General features: G+C 38.2%; 1 protein-coding gene across 3 annotated transcripts; it reads left to right on the top strand.

Moving 5' to 3' along the window:
- Positions 1–8,541: 8,541 nt before the first annotated feature.
- hsbp1a (heat shock factor binding protein 1a) lies at positions 8,542–17,447 on the top strand. Of its 3 annotated transcripts, none has more exons than XM_027178497.2 (4): positions 8,542–8,763; positions 10,643–10,709; positions 11,367–11,525; positions 15,731–17,447. In XM_027178497.2, exons 1-3 carry the CDS (start codon positions 8,719–8,721, stop codon positions 11,486–11,488), a joined length of 234 nt encoding a protein of 77 aa, XP_027034298.1. In that variant the 5' UTR covers positions 8,542–8,718; the 3' UTR covers positions 11,489–11,525; positions 15,731–17,447. The 3 variants fall into 3 exon arrangements, with proteins under 3 accessions (XP_027034298.1, XP_027034297.1, XP_027034296.1); XM_027178496.2 differs by lacking the exon at positions 15,731–17,447 and adding an exon at positions 11,866–12,729; XM_027178495.2 differs by lacking the exon at positions 15,731–17,447 and adding an exon at positions 12,930–15,407 and having other exon boundaries at positions 8,545–8,763.
- Positions 17,448–18,494: the final 1,047 nt, after the last annotated feature.

Raw genomic sequence — 18,494 nt, 5'->3', positions numbered from 1 at the left:
TTGAAGAGAGTCAACACGTATCGTGTTTACAATGAAATCATATCATGATATCACACGATATCACGTGTAGAGTCTGATGCCATTATCTATATCTATGTGTATTTGTAAACAATGACCGACTGTAGCCCGTCTGATGCACTGCACAAAGTATTGGCACCCCTCTGAACCGTCCACCATAGGGTTTGGTCCTACAGTCACATGGCCTGTTTATACTCAGCTATGAATCATCTGATCGACTGTACAGCTATTACACTGAAGTATTACACTTTTAGCCTTCAGTAGCAACTTTACAAGTTCATTATACACTGATGTGCTCCTTAGGAGATTTATTTTTTATTCTGGAAATTAAATTCTCCTCTTCTGGAAACAGGGTGTGAGATGAACATGTGAAGCTCCACACAGTCAGTAACACACAAAGATGATAGCCCTTATGTGTCACATACCACACGTTCAAACAGCTTCTTTCGATAAATAATTTTAAATGATATTCTACCCTGAGGGACTGGTACACCAGGTAGCTCCAGCATCCAGAAATCCAACCCGAGCTCAGGTTGTGAGGAATTTTGCACGTTCTCCGACGTTCTGAGTGGATTTGCTCTGAAGTCATGAAAACATGAAGGTGGATTAGCTGTTAAATGTCTCCATTCTGATGTGTCCTGTGATGTTCAGCTAGTTATTAGACGTACAAGACATAGCAGTGTTAAAAGCCTTGTCCCGAAAGCAATGTTTGTTGTTAGAAGCAATACATTTGATTTGTTCTAGAAAAAAAAAATTTATTTCAGTAGTTGTGTCTCTTAATTACTCTAAGACGTTCTGCATCACACTGCTGCTGTAAGTTGCAGGATAACATAGCAGGACTGGAGGCACTGTGGATAAAGTGTCGAAGAACATTTCTGGGAAGATTCTCCATTTGGAGATAATGGCTTTTACTGTGGCTGGCTGGAGTCCCAGAGTCTTAAATGGAAACCATTTCCAGACTGATATATTTCACAATAACTTTCTTCCTCATTCCTTCCAGAATTTTATTGACTGAAGCATAGTGTGCTTCTTGTTGAGACCTTTTAAATCTACTTCACTTTGCTGGAAATATTCTTTACTAAAAGAGAGATTTACTAAACGATATTAGAGATTTACTAAATGTCTAATATTACTGGTTTGACAGTAACCAAGCCATCATGGTATGTCTAGTCTAATCACATATTATAGTAAATGTTTTGTTTAAAGATCTGAAACAATTAAGTGTCATAAATATGCAAAAAAAAAAGAGAGAGAGAGAGAAATAGGTTTTTTTTAATATTGTACACTTTGTTATAAATTCATAATATAAAACATGTTGTTTTGTTATATATTTTTTCTATTTTCTATTCTTCTTTTTTTCTAACACTTCATTTCCAATTTAATTTCCATATTATATTCTGCCTATTTTACTTTTTTAAATGTTTCCACCTTTTATTTCTTTACTTATCCATTTTTACTTCACACTGCACACTATAAAACAGTTATAGTTTACATTATTATTATTCATTTATTTTCCACCGCTTATCCGAACTTCTTGGCTCATGGGGTATTATTATTATTATTATTATTATTATTATTATTATTATTATTATTATATTTGTTGTCGTTGTTGTTGTCCACATATAAATAAATAAGTGCAAAAATTAATGAATTTTTTTTCTATTTTTTTACCTTCTCATCACCTGAACACACTTCAAATCAAGTCAAGAAGCTTTTATTGTCATTTACACCATATATAGCTGTTACAGTACACAGTGACATGAGACAAAGTTTCTCCAGGATCATAATGCTACATAAACAAACAAAGAGCTATAAGGACTTAGTAAGTTAGTCCTAGATACATAAAGTGCATCTGTGCAACCTGGTGCAAACAGTGAAGGACAAGACAGACAAGACAGTGCAGCAAAAAAGACAGCGCAAACAAAAAGTTACAAAACAATACAAAAAAAAACAATACACAAAAGACAATAAACAGAAACAGCGCCATCCAGTGTAAATACTGTACTGCATGTAAATACTGTATGTAAATTGCATGCAGTAATACTATAATGAACACTTGTGTGTTTGTATAATCTATAATCACATGTATTCATTAATTTATTTGAATCACAGTTTTTTCTTTGTTGAATCTTCACCAGTAAAATGAAAAATCACTACCAAACACTTAAAAATTAAATAAAAAAGTAAACATTTTATTAACTGGAAGATATATGGTTACATTCATGAATCATTGATTTCATTGTTAATTTGGTTATTTTTGCAAAAAAAAACAAGCAATTCAAACTCAGCAACCTTACATGAACAGACCTAGTTGGAAATTTTCACCATCCTGCTTGTCTGACAGGTAAAACCTTTTGTATTTCAAATTCGTCATTCTGGAGGATCAAGTCCTTTATTTTCCCCTTAAGATCGCTGAAATATTGTTTCAGCTCTTTTAACTGGGCCCAGTTGTCAAACATGTAGTCGACATAATTTTCTGATATACCAGTCCTCGAAATGTTTTTGAAATACAGAATGGGGCTTTGTCTTTTAAACTCTTCGTCCTTAACTACAAAGAGATTCATTGGAATCGGAGCAATGAATAAAATTAAGTACCGCGCTCGGTCGATAATTGAGATGGTTGATTTTTTGTAGGTCTTGTACTGCTTTAACAGCTCCTCTAATTGGCTCTGATAGCATTCAAGCGCAGTGATGATAGGAACCTGGTGGCCTTGAAGTTGTGCCTCTTGTTCCGTGGTGCTTTGCATCTTTAGTCGGGCTTCATGGATGAGCATCTGCAGATGGAAAGCTGCACCGTTAGTCCAGTGCTTTAGGGAGCAGGAGCTCATTTGCTTGTCATGCAGCATGGAGTTCTTCAGACGGGTTAGCTGTTCACTTAGCTGTTTCTCCAGGCGTTGTGTCTCCTCTAGAACACGCGTTGGTTTGTGTAAATACATACGTAAGCGTTTCATATACTCCTCCATTGTGTCTCTCACACCTGAAGCCTTTTCCTCAGAGAACACACGCCGTATCATGTCAGATGTGCTGTCTTTATTCTCTTCTTCGGTATTGATTATGAGCTCCACCGCTATAGACAAGACCATTGCACCTAAACCCACCGAATTTGGTACCTTACTAAAAGCGGATAAAGCGGATAAAACAGGATCACGATTTTCCTTAAGCCAGCTGCGTGCGTCTTTTAGCATCTCGATAATGTAGTTCTCTAATTCAGATGTTGAATTTAATCCAGAGTACTTCACCAGTGAGCCATCGATACCAACATCAGGTATCAGATCAGAAGACTCAGCAAGGTCCAACATCTGACGAAAAAAAGCCGGCCAGTCTGATGTACTCTCAGTCAAAGCCATATACAATCTCAAAGCCAACGCCGCCATGGTAAAGGCTATAATAATCCAAAAATGTATTTACTGCAATCCGGGAACTGAGGGTGTGCTCTCTGCTCCTTTACTTTCAGTTCACTTTCCCTTTCATGTGGCTATTTAACCCCTTTTGTGCTGGTACTCGCAATCTCAAGGGAATTTCATTGCGGCTCCGTTTTCAGTCGCAATCATGTCTAGTCACAATCTCTCTCTCTCTCATATATACGTGCAGGCGCACACACACACACACACACACACACACACACACACACACACACACACACACACACACACACACACACACACACACACACACACACACACACACACACACACACACACACACACACACACACACACAAACACACACACACACCTTTCTTTCTCTTTCTTTCTGGAACATTCCTGCCAAAAAAAAAGCTAGTTCACACACACACACAAATACATTCATTTAAATTCAGTTCAATTCAAGTTTATTTGTATGGTGCTTTTTACAACTGACATTGTCTCAAAGCAGCTTTACAGAACATAAACATAGAACAAAATGTTAAAATAAAGAATAATATAAAGATTAATAGAATACAAAATTCAAGATTAATATTATATATATTTAAATGTGTTTGTATTTAACCCCAATGAACAAGTCTGAGGAGACTCAGGTGACTGTGGTGAGGTTAAAACTCTCTTAGATGGTAAAGGAAGAAACCTTGAGAGGAATCAGAATCAAAGGGGAACCTCATCCTCATGGGCGACACTGGCAGCTGCATTTTGGACTAACTGTAACCTATTCATTAAAGATGAAGGACAATCACCTAGTAATGCATTACAATAGTCCAGTCTAGAGGTCATGAATGCATGAACTAGCTTCTCAGCATCAGACACAGACAGGTGGAAGAAAGCTGTGGTTGTAATATGGGTGATATGATTTTAAAGACAAGTTGCTGTCTAATATAAACACCCAGGTCTTTCACTGTCAAGCTACTAGTAACAGTACATCCCTCTAAATTGTGAGAGTTTCTTTGTACTGATTTTAGGACCGATAAGTTGTATTTCTGTCTTATTAGAATTTAACAACAAAAAATTACAGCTCATCCAATCTTTAATCTCTTTAACGCACCGAGTTAATTTGGACAATTTATCTATTTCATCTGGTTTTGATGAGATATATAACTGTGTATCGTCAGCATAAAAGTGGAAACTAATCCCATGTCTTCTAATGATGTTCCGTAATAGAAGCATGTATATTGAGAAAAGCAGAGGTCCTAGAACTGATCCTTGAGGGACCCCATAATTAACTGGCAATAAACTGGAGGATTCACCATTTAATTCTACAAAATGGTATCGATCAGACAAGCTTAAAGCCTGTCCCTGAATACCTGTGTAATTTTGTAAGCGATCAGAACGTTGTGATCTATAGTGTCAAATGCAGCACCAAGTTTCAAGTAGAACTAATAGTGACATACAGTCTTGGTCTGAAGCTAAGAACAAGTCATTTGTAACTTTAACAAGTGCAGTTTCTGTGCTGTGATAGGGCCTGAAACCTGATTGAAACTCTTCAAAGATATTGTTCTCCTGTAAGAAGGAGGTCAGTTAAACAGACACAACTTTTTCTAGTATTTTAGACATAAAAGAAAGATGTGAAATAGGTCTGTAATTTGACAGTTCATTAGGATCTAAATTCTGTTTCTTAATGAGGGGCCTAATAACTGGTTTACCTGGTAACCTAAAGATAGCGAGGAGTTAATAATATTAAGAAGAGGCTCACCAGCTTTATGTATCACTTCTTTCAGTAATTTAGTTGGGATGGGGTCTAGTGAACATGTTGTTGATTTAGCTGTAGTAATAAGTTTATCTAACTCTTCCTGTCCTGTACTTGTAAAGCTGTGTAAAGCCTTAGGTGAGATTGTGTCACTGGTTGCTCTCATATGTTGAGCGTCACCTATTTTATTCTTGATACTTTCGATTTTATCAGTGAAGAATCTCATAAAATCCTCACTACTGAAATGTGATGGAATAGTGTGTTCAGATTTCTGTTTTTTTGTTAAACTAGCCACTGTTGGGATGGGGTCTAGTGAACAAGTTGTTGATTTAGCTGTAGTAATAAGTTTATCTAACTCTTCCTGTCCTGTACTTGTAAAGCACTGTAGTTGTGAGTGTAGAGCTTTAGGTGAGACTGGGTCACAAGATGCTCTCACATGTTGAACATCAACTATTTTGCTCCTGATGCTTTCAATTTTATCAGTGAAGAATCTCATAAAGTCCTCACTACTGAACTGTGATGGAATAATACTGTGTTCGGATCTGTTTTTTTGTTAATCTAGCCACTGTGTTAAATACAAACCTGGGATTGTTCTGGTTATTTTCTATGAGTTTGCTCAGGTGCTCAGAGCCCTAGCAGCTTATAGAGCCTGTCTATAGCTGGACATACTGTCCTTATACGCAATTCTAAAAACCTCTAATTTATTTTTTCCCACTTTCGCTCGAGGTTACGGGTTTCTCTCTTGAGAGTGTGAGTATGACTTTTATACCATGGTGCAGGTGTTTTGTCTCTAACTTTCTTTAATGTGATTGGGGCAACAGTGTCTAATGTTCTAGTGAATATAGCGCCTATGCTGTTAGTCATTACATCTAGGTCATTTGTGTTTAAGGGTACAGTAAGAAGTCCAGACAGATCAGGCAGGTTATTTGTGAATCTGTCTTTAGCGGTCGGAATAATAGTTCTACCGAGTCGATAACGTTGTGAGACACAGTTAGTCTGTTCTACGGGTAGTGTGTACATTATGAGGTAATGGTCTGTGATGTCATCACTTTGAGGTATGATATCTATATCAATGACATCTATTCCGTGTGAGATTATTAAATCTAGTGTATGATTAAGACGATGAGTTGCTCTAGTGATGTTTTGTTTAAGCCCAAATGAGTTTAGTAGGTCCATAAATGTGAGTCCTAACACGTCGTTTGTTTTGTCAACTTGAATGTTAAAGTCTCTTACAATTAACGCTTTATCAAAATTAACCAATAGGTCTGAAAGAAAATCTGCAAATTCTCTAAGAAAATCAGTGTAGGGCCCTGGGGGTCTGGACACGACCGCTAGAGCAAGAGACATCAGGGATTTTTTCGTGTGTATGTGCGAGAGTGCGACATTAAGAACAAGCACTTCAAAATATTTAAATCTATGCTGTGTTCTCTGAGTAACAGTAAGGAGATCACTAAAGATAGTGTTAACACCACCTCCACGACCAGTCTGACGAGGCTCAAGCTTATAGATATATCCTGATGGTGTAGACTCATTTTGACCGATGTAATAATTTGGTTAAATCCAAGTTTCAGTAAGGCAGAGTGCAGTACGGCTATTTTCTGATTTCATTTACAATAAGAGCTTTGGGTGATCTAATGTTCAGAATCCCAAACTTTAGGAACTGTTTTTGTTTGCTTCTTTGGCATTTTTCTGGTCTAATTACAGTAAGATTATTTAGAGAACTTCTCGTGCATTTACTTTTTGATCTCACAGACACAGTTTCTACAGGATGAGCTATGTGTGCATTTGTATCAATGTGATGATGAGGTTAAGGACGGCTATTGAAATTTAGATTTAAATCGTAGTTTACCAGTCAGAAGGTGTGCAGCGCCCTGGAGATGTGGTCCAAGAGGATTTCCGCTCCAACTCTGCTGGGGTGTAGGCCATCAGCACGGAATAGCCTAGGACGCTCCAAGAAAACATTCCAGTTATCAATAAAGAATACATTCTGAGCATGACACCATGACTGTAACCACTCATTTAAAGCAAAAAGTCTACTGAACTTTTCGATTCCTCACTGGTACATGGGAAGCGGTCCAGACTGCCCTGGGCCTGGACAGAGAAACGGAGTGGAGGGAGTAGTAATTTCACGCTGGGGATTTACCTGAGACGGGTGAGTGACCGACCGGGAAGCTTCCAGCATTGCTTTCCACTCCCGCAGCTCGGCCTGCTTCACCTGTAGGTCACGGATCTGCTTCTCCATGACCTCCAGAGCCAGTTCCACCGAGTGCAGCTTGAACGTGTCCTCACCTCCACTCAAAGGCAGCGACACAAGTGACATGGTGTTATAGGGCAAGTACAACAGAGATAATAGGTGTGAGAAGGTGTACTAGCGGAAACCGGGCTAGCAGGCTAGTGATGCTAGTGATGCTAACCACATACATACATACATACATTCACACGTATGTACCTTATTAGCACGATTACATTAATACTGGGTAGAGCCCCACTCTCAATACAGCTTCAGTTCATTGTGGCATGGACTCCACAAGATGTTGGAAACATTCCTTTGGGATTCTGCTCCACGTTTTTAAGATTGCATCACACAATCCCTGCAGATGTGTTCAGTTGCACTTGCATTCTGTGAATCTCCTGTTCTACCATATCCCAAAGGTGTTGCATTGCACTGAAATCACTGGGTAGGCCACTAAAGACCAATGTACTCCATATTAGCTATGCTGTCATACTTCATCTTCCTGGAGTCCCTGCTTGCTCTTAACATGACGTACATTGTCCTTAACCATGCCTGATAATCTGTTTCTCTTTGTCTCTCTCTACTGTCATTCTCTCTAAAACCTCCTGCTCTCCAGATCTGCCTGATGAACCCTCCAACAGGATTAAGATCCTCACACACCCACACACACTTACACACACAAACACTCACTCACACACACACACACACACTCACTCACTCACACTCTCACACACACTCTCACACACACACACACACACACACACACACACACACACACACACACACACACACACACACACACACACACACACACACACACTCACCATTGAAATATTTTCTTTCTCTGTGAGTATTTAAGTCCAAGAGTATAAAAGTAACAGGATAAAGATACTGCGAGTATCCAAAAATGCTTTGGTCTGAAATTGATATGAACAGATTTGCTGCCATATTTGTCTTAGTACTACAGTTACTTTAGGAATGAAATGAGCACAAACAGTTATGCATTAAAGTCTCCATGTGTGTGTGTGTGTGTGTGTGTGTGTGTGTGTGTGTGTGTGTGTGTGTGTGTGTGTGTGTGTGTGTGTGTGTGTGTGTGTGTGTGTGTGTGTGTGTGTGTGTGTGTGTGTGTGACAAATCTCTGCATTGCCTTCCTCGAGTCTCCTTGGTACCGCGTGCACGAGTGTGTGCTTGCGCGCCCGCCGTGGGTGCGTGCGCGTTCCTGTGTGGGCGCGTGCGCGTTCCTGTGTGGGCAATCAGTCACCTACGCACTGAGGTGCAGATAAATCAGTAATTTCACAGAAGTTTCTCAATCTAACGCTTCGTCTGTTGCGGTCTCTCACACACTCGACATGTCGGACATGGAGCCCAAATCAGCCCAGGATTTAACCGTGGTGGTGAGTAATAATAATAATAATAATAATAACCCTTATTGCTATTATATGCCGGTGTACATTAGCTTCCAGGCTACTTACTGATGTTACTAAATATACAGTTTTGAGATAACATGTAGGTCTGGTCGTGTAATTTCTCATCAAACCGTTTATTAGCGTTTAATTTGTTTTTTAATGGGTAGCGTTGAAGTGTTAGCATATAGCGTTTCCTTGGACACAAGAAAGTAGGGTTGCCAGAGTGGACCAATAAACTCCCCCAAGGGGGTTCCGAATTTACTGAATATTTATCAAGCTGAAACGTTTCTAAACCTTTGTCAATAAATATATTTAAACATTTCGGACACGATTTAGCGACAAACTGAACAAATAGGTCGGCTTGTTTCTTGTCAACGCTAATATAATAATTTAATATAATAATTTTTTGCTTTTAAATATAAATCGTGTCCAGAGAATTAACCATTATCATTTATTTGTTTCATCATTTTTTACCTCTATTTATTTTCTATTGTATAATTATTTTTTAAATGAATGATATACTACGTCGTTAAGTAGGGTTTATGAAGACATGGCAACCCTGGACAATAGTTAGCGGTTATTTTGTCATTATCTGTGAATAAAATTTCTGTCAAATGGCTTCGTGTCTCGTGCGTTGTTCGCGTGTTGCCATGGCTACAGCTACAGCGCGTGGGAGAGGAAATTAGTATTTTTTCCTTCCTAGCAGGAGACTTAGTGACCCTAAACTCCCACTCTCTCTCTGTCTGACACACACTCTCACATACACACGCACTCACACGCACACTCTCTGTCTGACTCACTCACTCACTCACTCACTCACTCACACACACTCTTCCTCTCTCTCTCTTTCTCTCTCTCTCTCACACACACACACACACACACCTCTCTCTCTCTCTCTCTCTAACAACAACACACACAACACAAAACTCTCTCTCTCTCTCCTCTCTCACACACACACAAACACACAACCTCTCTCCTATCTCTCTCTTTCTCCCCTCGCTCCTCTCTCTCTCTCTATCTCTATCTCTCGCTCTCCTCTCTCTCGCTCTCTCTCTCTCTGCACACACACAACGCTCTCGCGCTCTCTCTCTCGCTTCTCCGCCTCGCTCTCCGCACACACACACCCTCCGCGCGCGCTCTCTCGCTGCCGCTGTCTTCTCTATCTCTCTTCACACACACCACCTCGCTCCCTCTCTCTCTTTCTCTCTCTCTCTCTCTCTCGCACACACACACCTCTCTCTCTCTCACACACACACACACACCTCTCTCTCACACCTCTCTCTCTCTCTCTCTCTCACACAACACACACACCTCTCTTCTCTCTCTCTCTCCTCTCTCTCTCTCTCAACACACACAACACACAACCTCTCTCTCTCTCTCACACACAACACCACATGCCTCTCTCCTCTCTCGTCTCTCTCTCTCATCAACACACACCACATGGCTCTCTCTCTCCTCTCTCTCACACACAAGCACACACACACACACACACACACCCTCAACTCACTTTCACACTGCACTTTACACACACACCACTACCCCACACTCTCACACACACACCTCTCTCTCTCTCTCACACACACACACACACACACACACACACACACACACACACACCCTCACTCACTTTCACACTCACTTTCACACACACACTCACACACACTCTCACACACACACCTCTCTCTCTCTCTCACACACACACACACACACACACACACACACACACACACACACACCCTCACTCACTTTCACACTCACTTTCACACACACTCTCACACACACTCTCACGCACACACACAAACCATTGAAAGATTTTTTTCTCCTTGAGTATTTAAGTCCAATATTTCTGTGTGTTTATTTTTTACAGGTGCAGAGTTTACTGCAGCAAATGCAGGACAAGTTCCAGACCATGTCTGACCAGATTATCGGGAGAAATATCCTACATTCAGCAAGGTTTCTGCTTGATGCAGGTTTCAGGGGGTGATGTTTGATGTTTCTGAATGATCCATAATGTTAAAAGTAACTATAAACTGATGAACAGTATGACGGTTGGTTTACGGTTCTGTTCACGTCTAACGTGACAACACCAGTTCTAGATATGTTGTGGACCCGCGTTATAGCAGCTATAAATGTCGTTCCCTCACCAAACGCACATTTTTCTCTTTTTTGAAATGAATACGACAAAAACGCAGCTTGTTGACTCAACAGTCCAGTGGGTGATGTGTGTGAGTGTTACAGGCTTGATAAGTGTGTTAATGTGTGTGGGTTAGGTGTATAGGGGGAGTTGGAACAGATCCAGCTCCATCCTCTGTGTTATATGTTCTGCAGCAAGGACTGCATCTGTACCTGACTGTGTTCTCTCTCTGACTCGCTTTCTCTCTCTCTGACTCTGTTCTCTCTCTCTCTCTCTCTCTGACTTTTTTCTCTCTCTCACAATGATTAAGCTAGAGGTAGAGATTTTAACAAATGTTTCCTTACACATCAGCATCTGTCCCTGTTGCAATAAAACGATAAGGTATCAGAGCCGTGATTTGTAGACGCACTTACTATCACAGCTGCTTTTATTTGAAAACGCTCCTTAACCAGCACACTCGACGACATGAGCACCCGCATCGACGACCTGGAGAAGAACATCTCCGACCTCATGACTCAGGCAGGCGTGGAGGAGTTTGATGGAGAGAACAAATTCGGCGATGCGTCAGGAACAGCTTGATCAAGACAAAGAGCCACCGATCAAATTAGTGCATGAGGTATCGCTTACGTGAGCTTTACGATCCCGTTTCTACAGATTTGTTTATCTTGTATTTAAACAATCTTTTTGGTATTGATTCTGCGGATTCAGTGTAAATCCAGATTGTTTTCTGTACAGTGGTAGAACCTTTTTATGTATTTATGTACTGTGTGGTTTTATTTTTGTTTTTGTTTTTTTTTTTTCAATTGTAAGTGCTATTTCAACACAAACCTCCTGTAGGTTTTACACATTCAGTCTCATTCCTGTTCAAAACATGATGTTGGTTGACAAAGAGAGAATTTTGAGCCATTTTTATACGCAGTCAGCCCAGAAATTTCTTCTCTCTCCGTCCCCTACAGCAATAAAGCAACGACATGGGGTTTCGAACCATCTTCTCACTGCTCAGATCTCTCACAGTGAACTAACTATGCAAACAAATTCATTCCATCTGAAAGATGAGTCTCGGCTGCTGGGTTAGAGGTCCAGGAGATGGAGCTGTTTTGGCTCGATCTTCTACTACTGCATTTATTTAGTTATTAAAGATTAGTCTGGGCATCAAAACACACTCCGCTCTCTTTCCGGTTTTGCCACAAAGTTTTTTTTGTTTTTTTTTTCCTGTGGCATGCTGGGAATATTTAATTGGCAACGTTTCAACAAGAAGTTTTAGCTAATTCTGACAATGGGAAAAATAAAAGTAATACAAAAATGAAACCTTCTTTAGCACCCCTCATGCTTCTGACCCCTCATATTTCTGAATCCACCCCTCATGCTTCTGACCCCCTGACCCCTTATACTTCTGACCCCTCATGCTTCTGATTCCACCCTTCATGCTTCTGACCCCTGAATCGACCCCTCATGCATCTGAATCCACCCCTCATGCTTCTGACCCCTTATACTTCTGACCCCTCATGCTTCTGATTCCACCCTTCATGCTTCTGACCCCTGAATCGACCCCTCATGCTTCTGAATCCACCCCTCATGCTTCTGACCTCTGGCCACACCCCTTATACCTATGGTCACACCCCTTACACATCTGACCCCACCCCTTACTCATCTGACCCCACCCCTTACACATCTGACTCCGCCTCCTGGACTTCGGCATTAAATGGTAGCCGCAAAGGTTTGCGTTCTAACTTTTGAAGAAATTCTGGTTTTTACATCTTATTTTTAAGATCTAAAAGTTTATTTATTTTGTTTTTAAAAAGAAAATATAAATAATGCTGCAAAAACACAAGCTCTTTCTGCACATGCAATTTATTCTTCATCACTATATTATTATTATTATTATTATTATTATTAATAAAACAAAATTGATTCCATTGATTGCACTCACCTCTTAACTGTCCTATTTATTTGTTTGTTTATTTATTTATTTATTTATTTAATCATTTATTTGTTTTAATGTCACTTCTCACTATTACAGCATACGCAGTTTTGGTACTGAAGAATCCCCGTACATTTCGGGATCGTCCGCCGATCTGTAGCCTGTGGTCATATGAGACTGTGATGTGTGACGTCATGGATGTTTCGCTCTTTCCCAAAATAACCTTTTAATATTTGTGATGATGAGGATGAGTTATTTATTTACTTGTTTTATTAATTAATTCATGTCAACCAACCACGCTGCATAAATCCTACATGCTGAACTTTATCACGACAGTAACACAGAAGAACACAGATCTTATTAAACGCCTGATGTACTGTGAATTTACACTCAGATTTCCAGCAAATTTATTGGTGCTGTTCATAAGATTTCAAAGACCAGTGAAGAGCTGATTCCTCTAATGCCCAGTGCGATTCCTGTGTCTCGAATAAAAGCACGTTTTCATACTAAAACGAGATAAGCGTTTATAATAGAAGGTAAGACGTTAACACGAGCCGTAACGGTTAGGTATCAGAGTCAGGGTCACTGCCTTGACTCCGTATTACGGGATTTCGCCATGGATAAAAGTGTAACTTTAAGGAATTAACACGAGCTTTACCGTATACGTCTCGATACTGACGATATTCTTCTAATATTTTTGTTTTGAAGCCACAGAAATCTAAAAATCATCTTCCACATCATTTACATTCATTTTTTTTTTTATTTAAATTTGATTTCAGTTATTAATCAAGAGTCGACGACGAGTTTATGAATCATATTTTAATGGTTCTAATATAGAGCGGTTTTAGAGTTGTCCGGTCGATGCCCCAATGCTTCTCTAATACTACTATTAATTGTCAAACGAACTCATAAACAACTCCTTTTTTTTCCCCCTTATGGTTTTCCGTACACATTTATAGTAAACGTCGGTGCTTTGTTATAATAAAAAAGTCTTTTGTAGGAAAATATAAATTTCTCGTTCTAGTTTGTTTGTCAGTGAGTGATTTTGTATTTTTAACCCAGTTATTCAGAATGTATTGAACCAATTTAATCCTTAAACTAAATGCCTTTATGAAAAAAAAAACATAAATAGAAGCCATAAATAGATTGAAAAAATAAAAAATAAATCAGTCAAATATGAAATTTCCACAGAGACATGGAGCTTCGACGCAGATCGCGTTGTTACGTACACGACGATGCAGATTCTCGACATTTCTAATTTTCACTGCACTTTCAAATTGAATTTGATTAAAGATTCCATGTTCATGGTTTGGAAAAAATATAAAATTACTCGTTAACCCCATACACGATTTCCACGCCATGCGATCTGTAATACCTACGAATATATGTATATACATATATATGAATATTTATCACTTTACACCTAATACGGTGCTGTAACCTTTAGCTAGCGCACGTGTAACGATCAAGGTAGCTAGCTAACGTGCTTTTCTCATTTACGTAGCGGTGAAGCGATTAAAGACTGACTTTTGATTGAATCTCAGGCAAATTTTAAATCATCTATGTATATCAAAAGGGTTCGGAATGAATTCACCTCGAAATGAAGATTTTTAAATATCGAGATACCTCCTAATCTTTTTCCCTTACACGTCGTTTAGCTGGATTTCTGCTCAGGATATCGTTCCGTACATCCTAACAAAGTAAACCGATTCTCTACTCACGTTCCACGTCGGATTTCCGTTCCTTTTTATTATTTAAATTTTATTTTTTTATTATTTTAACAACCGTGTTTGACCGAACATGCTAACTGTGCCGCCCAGGATTCCCGTGTCGGCTCAGGGAGTTTTTCTGTGCTACGTTTTTCCCTTCTATACCAGAAGTACGTTCTAAATCCCAGATTTATATTAAGCACATAAAACAATTTCAATGTGTTTGGGTTCAATTTGACAGCACGGTCGTCCCCAGACCTTTAAAAAATCTCGTATCCGAACGTTTTAAGATACAGTATGTACTTAACTGTGACATTTCTGATCAAACCGGGCATGTTTAATTGATTGTGTAGTGAAACACTGGAGCTCTAACAGTACTGTTCTTTTCAACACAGGTGCTAATTATTGTGTGTATGTATGTATGTATGTATTCATTCATTTATTTATTTATTTTATTTCTCTTGGGGTTGGGTTAGAAATTAGGGATGACATCTTAAGGGAATTACTTCAATAAATATAGATTGTAATATCCATGTATCTCTGACAGATCTACTGATCGTTAGTGGGGTTCGATGTACCCACTTTACTTGAATCGGTTTACTAAGATAACAAATGTATTATTTATTTGCAGCTTACATCTGGAACTTAATTGTTCCTGTTAAAAGTGCTGTATTCTGGATTCTGTAAAAAATAATACTTGATTTGTGTTAGTATTAATCTTACTCTAGATAATGTGTGTTGTATTACGTGTTTGCATGACTGTATTCAGCCTGCTCTTGTATGACAGCTTCTTGTGAACGTGAACAGAAATTGCGGTCAATATAACGCTTAATAAACGAAGACGCCTTGATTTCTTTCTGATCTTAAATCGTGTTCGTCTTTGTCTTTTTATTAGATGTTATCTCTAATATGAGGTCACAAAATTAATCCCTACACGATCTAATCTATATCATCTTATTAACTCCATATCATTAATAAATATCGTATACAAGACATTTCTTCTCCCTCTTCACCTTTCAGACATTTTGTCCTCTGATAAAGAATCTCTTAAGAGTCTTCCTCACTCCTAACACTTTTTGACCTTATGAGCTCTTTAAGAATAAATGTTATCTTGACTAAGATCTCTTTCAGTAACTGCAGCAAGCCTGAGACTCCCTGCTATCCTCAAACTGTTGCTTTCTTCCTCTCCAGACGAAAACATTCCGTCTTGCCCTTCGTCCTTGGTTGCGATTTCAGCGTGTTTTGGATCGTTTCCTTGCTCCGCGATGAAGTTCCTCTTGATTCGTTTGGATGTGTCTGTAAATTGTCAGACAGAATGTTTCTGTAGACTCCTTCATTCTGCTCTTACCATCATGAGCTCCATCATCCATAAAGATTAGCGAGAATGTTCCAGAAGCAGTTTCATGAGCAGATTCCTACTTCCTCAACACATTGGTAGCGGTTCGTCTCTATTTCTTTGTGAAATCCAGTCTGGTCTTCTCATTCTTTCCGCTGATGAGACGTCTGTTTCTTGTGGTATTTCTGTCCTTGAAGTATTATATGAACGGTGGATTGTGAGACCTTCAGCCTGCCCTGTGGAGGATGGCGATGATGTCACCAACTACAGCGTTTGAGATTTTCTTCACAATTCTTACAAAGTTTCTGTTGTTTTCTATGTTCCACATTGTCTAACATTAATGTTTATTGTTATTTAAAATATAAGTGAAGCCAAGTTAGATATGTTTATCATTATTTTTTAGGATTTTAATTACTTTGAATTTCTACCAATATGGCAAGTTGGCTACATGGTCTAGGAAGCTAACTAATAATTATCTTGCTGTTGAGCTGAAAGCTTAGCGCACCAATTGTGCTGTTCATATTTACTGTATTTACTAGATTTGGTTATATTTACAAATGCATCTATATTCATTCATTATAATCCTGATCAGTGCGTGAAATAAAAATAAACTAGCGGGTCTGGTTTACAGGGTTTTTAGATTGATAGGTTAAAGATAACCGGCTCGCTAGTTAACTTTAACTTGCTTTAGAAAACTAGCTATTTTTAAAACAGATATTTTTGCTAAATTCAGATTTCAATTCCAACCTACACTAGATTCAATTCTGACCTTTGTAAATATTTACATTTTAAAAAAGAACAAATAACTATAATAATATTTTAGTTAAATAGGTTTCGACGTAACTAGCAAGCTAATCCTAGCTACCTTCATAGCTAGCCGAGTAATCACTTTTGTTTCATTAATACAAATTGTTTAATTGTAAACAGCTAGTTTGGTTTACAGCTGAAGGGATTTGTGTTCTGTATCAGATAAATATTTTATTTATATAAAACCAACTTGTTAATAAAAACAAACTGAGCGTGTATAAACAGTACTTAATTTTGAAGTTACCAAACATCAAAATGTAAATATCAGGTAACATAAGATTTCTCTAATTCTAGAATGTTTCATTCTGAAAAGATTGATATATAGATTGGTAGAATTGGTAGAATATAGATTGGTAGATTCCTGTGACCTGTTGTGGGTTTGTAAGAGAATCTCACGTTCTCCTCTTTTGTTATTTTACACATTAATATTAGAGATTTTGAGGACAGAGTTTGTGTTATTATTTTGAATTGTTACTGTGAGTCACATTGGGACTAAATAAATTATATACTGCGTGTGTTAGTCTTCACTCCTATCACACTCAAAGCTGCTCCCAGTGAACCAGTCACCATAATACACACTGTTATTACTGTTTAACTGCAATAATAAACAATAACAAAGTATTTTAAACGTGTGCAATAACAGAAATTTTGAAAAACGTGCAATATTACCTGTGTGCAATATGTCCTTCAGTGTAACTACTACTCGTGGTCTCTATACATTTTGTTTTGTATGTACTGTATATTATATTATGTCTCTATTCTTTTATATATTTGCATTTCTTAGTCTGCTGCTGTAACAGAGAAATTTCCCCATTGTGGGACAAATAAAGGTATATCTTATCTTAACACTGTGTATATATATATATATATATATATATATATATATATATATATATATATATATATATATATATATATATATATATATACATACACATATGTATATATATATATATATATATATATATATATATATATATATATATATATATATATAAAACTAACAATATATGTGACTTCAACCGCACATTTCGCAATTGCACATGTGTACATACAAATTGTATATATTGTATACCTCAATTGCACATTTCTCACACTTGCAAATTTGTACATACAATTGTCTATTATGTATATTTAAACTGCACATTTCACATCTGTAAATGTGTACATACAATTATTCTGTACATGTCATTCTGTTAGATTGTGGAGCTTCTGGCACTAAAACTAATTCCTCACATGTGAAAACATGCCTGGCAATAAAGCTGATTCTGATTCTAGAGAGAGAGAGAGAGAGAGACAGACAGACATACTGTATATATCCAGAGTGAGGAAAAAGGACTCAGAAAATCACCCTGGATCCCTCACATCTAATTCATCCACTTTTTGAACTTTTCCCATATGCCCGGCGATACAGAGCCCCAAATCTACCTCGTAACCTTACGTTTAATTGTTACCACCTTTATTCTAGTACATCCCTGCATCTCATTCTATTCTATTCCATTCTACCATCTGTAGCACAACAGTACATACAATTTATTTTTTCAATTTTGTGTGTTTGTGTTCTCATCTGGTTGTCTCTGTGCACCGGTGGTGTATGACACTAAAACAAATTCCTTGTGTGTGTAAGCATACTTCTGAACAAAGATCTTTTGGATTACGATTCTGACTCAGAAACCTGAAAGACAGCAATGTGTCACTGTTGATACGCTGTCATACACTGTCAGATATACATAAGGCACGCAGGGATCGTGTGAACAACATGGCTTCTGTTCCCGCTGCTTCTGTACATTCACACAACAACAGAACTCCTTT

This window comes from Tachysurus fulvidraco, chromosome 2 (assembly GCF_022655615.1).
Source record: "Tachysurus fulvidraco isolate hzauxx_2018 chromosome 2, HZAU_PFXX_2.0, whole genome shotgun sequence".
In the NCBI taxonomy this organism is placed as follows: Eukaryota; Metazoa; Chordata; class Actinopteri; order Siluriformes; family Bagridae; genus Tachysurus; species Tachysurus fulvidraco.
Note: the sequence above shows the minus strand (reverse complement) of the source record. Positions and strands in the feature narration are given on the sequence as shown.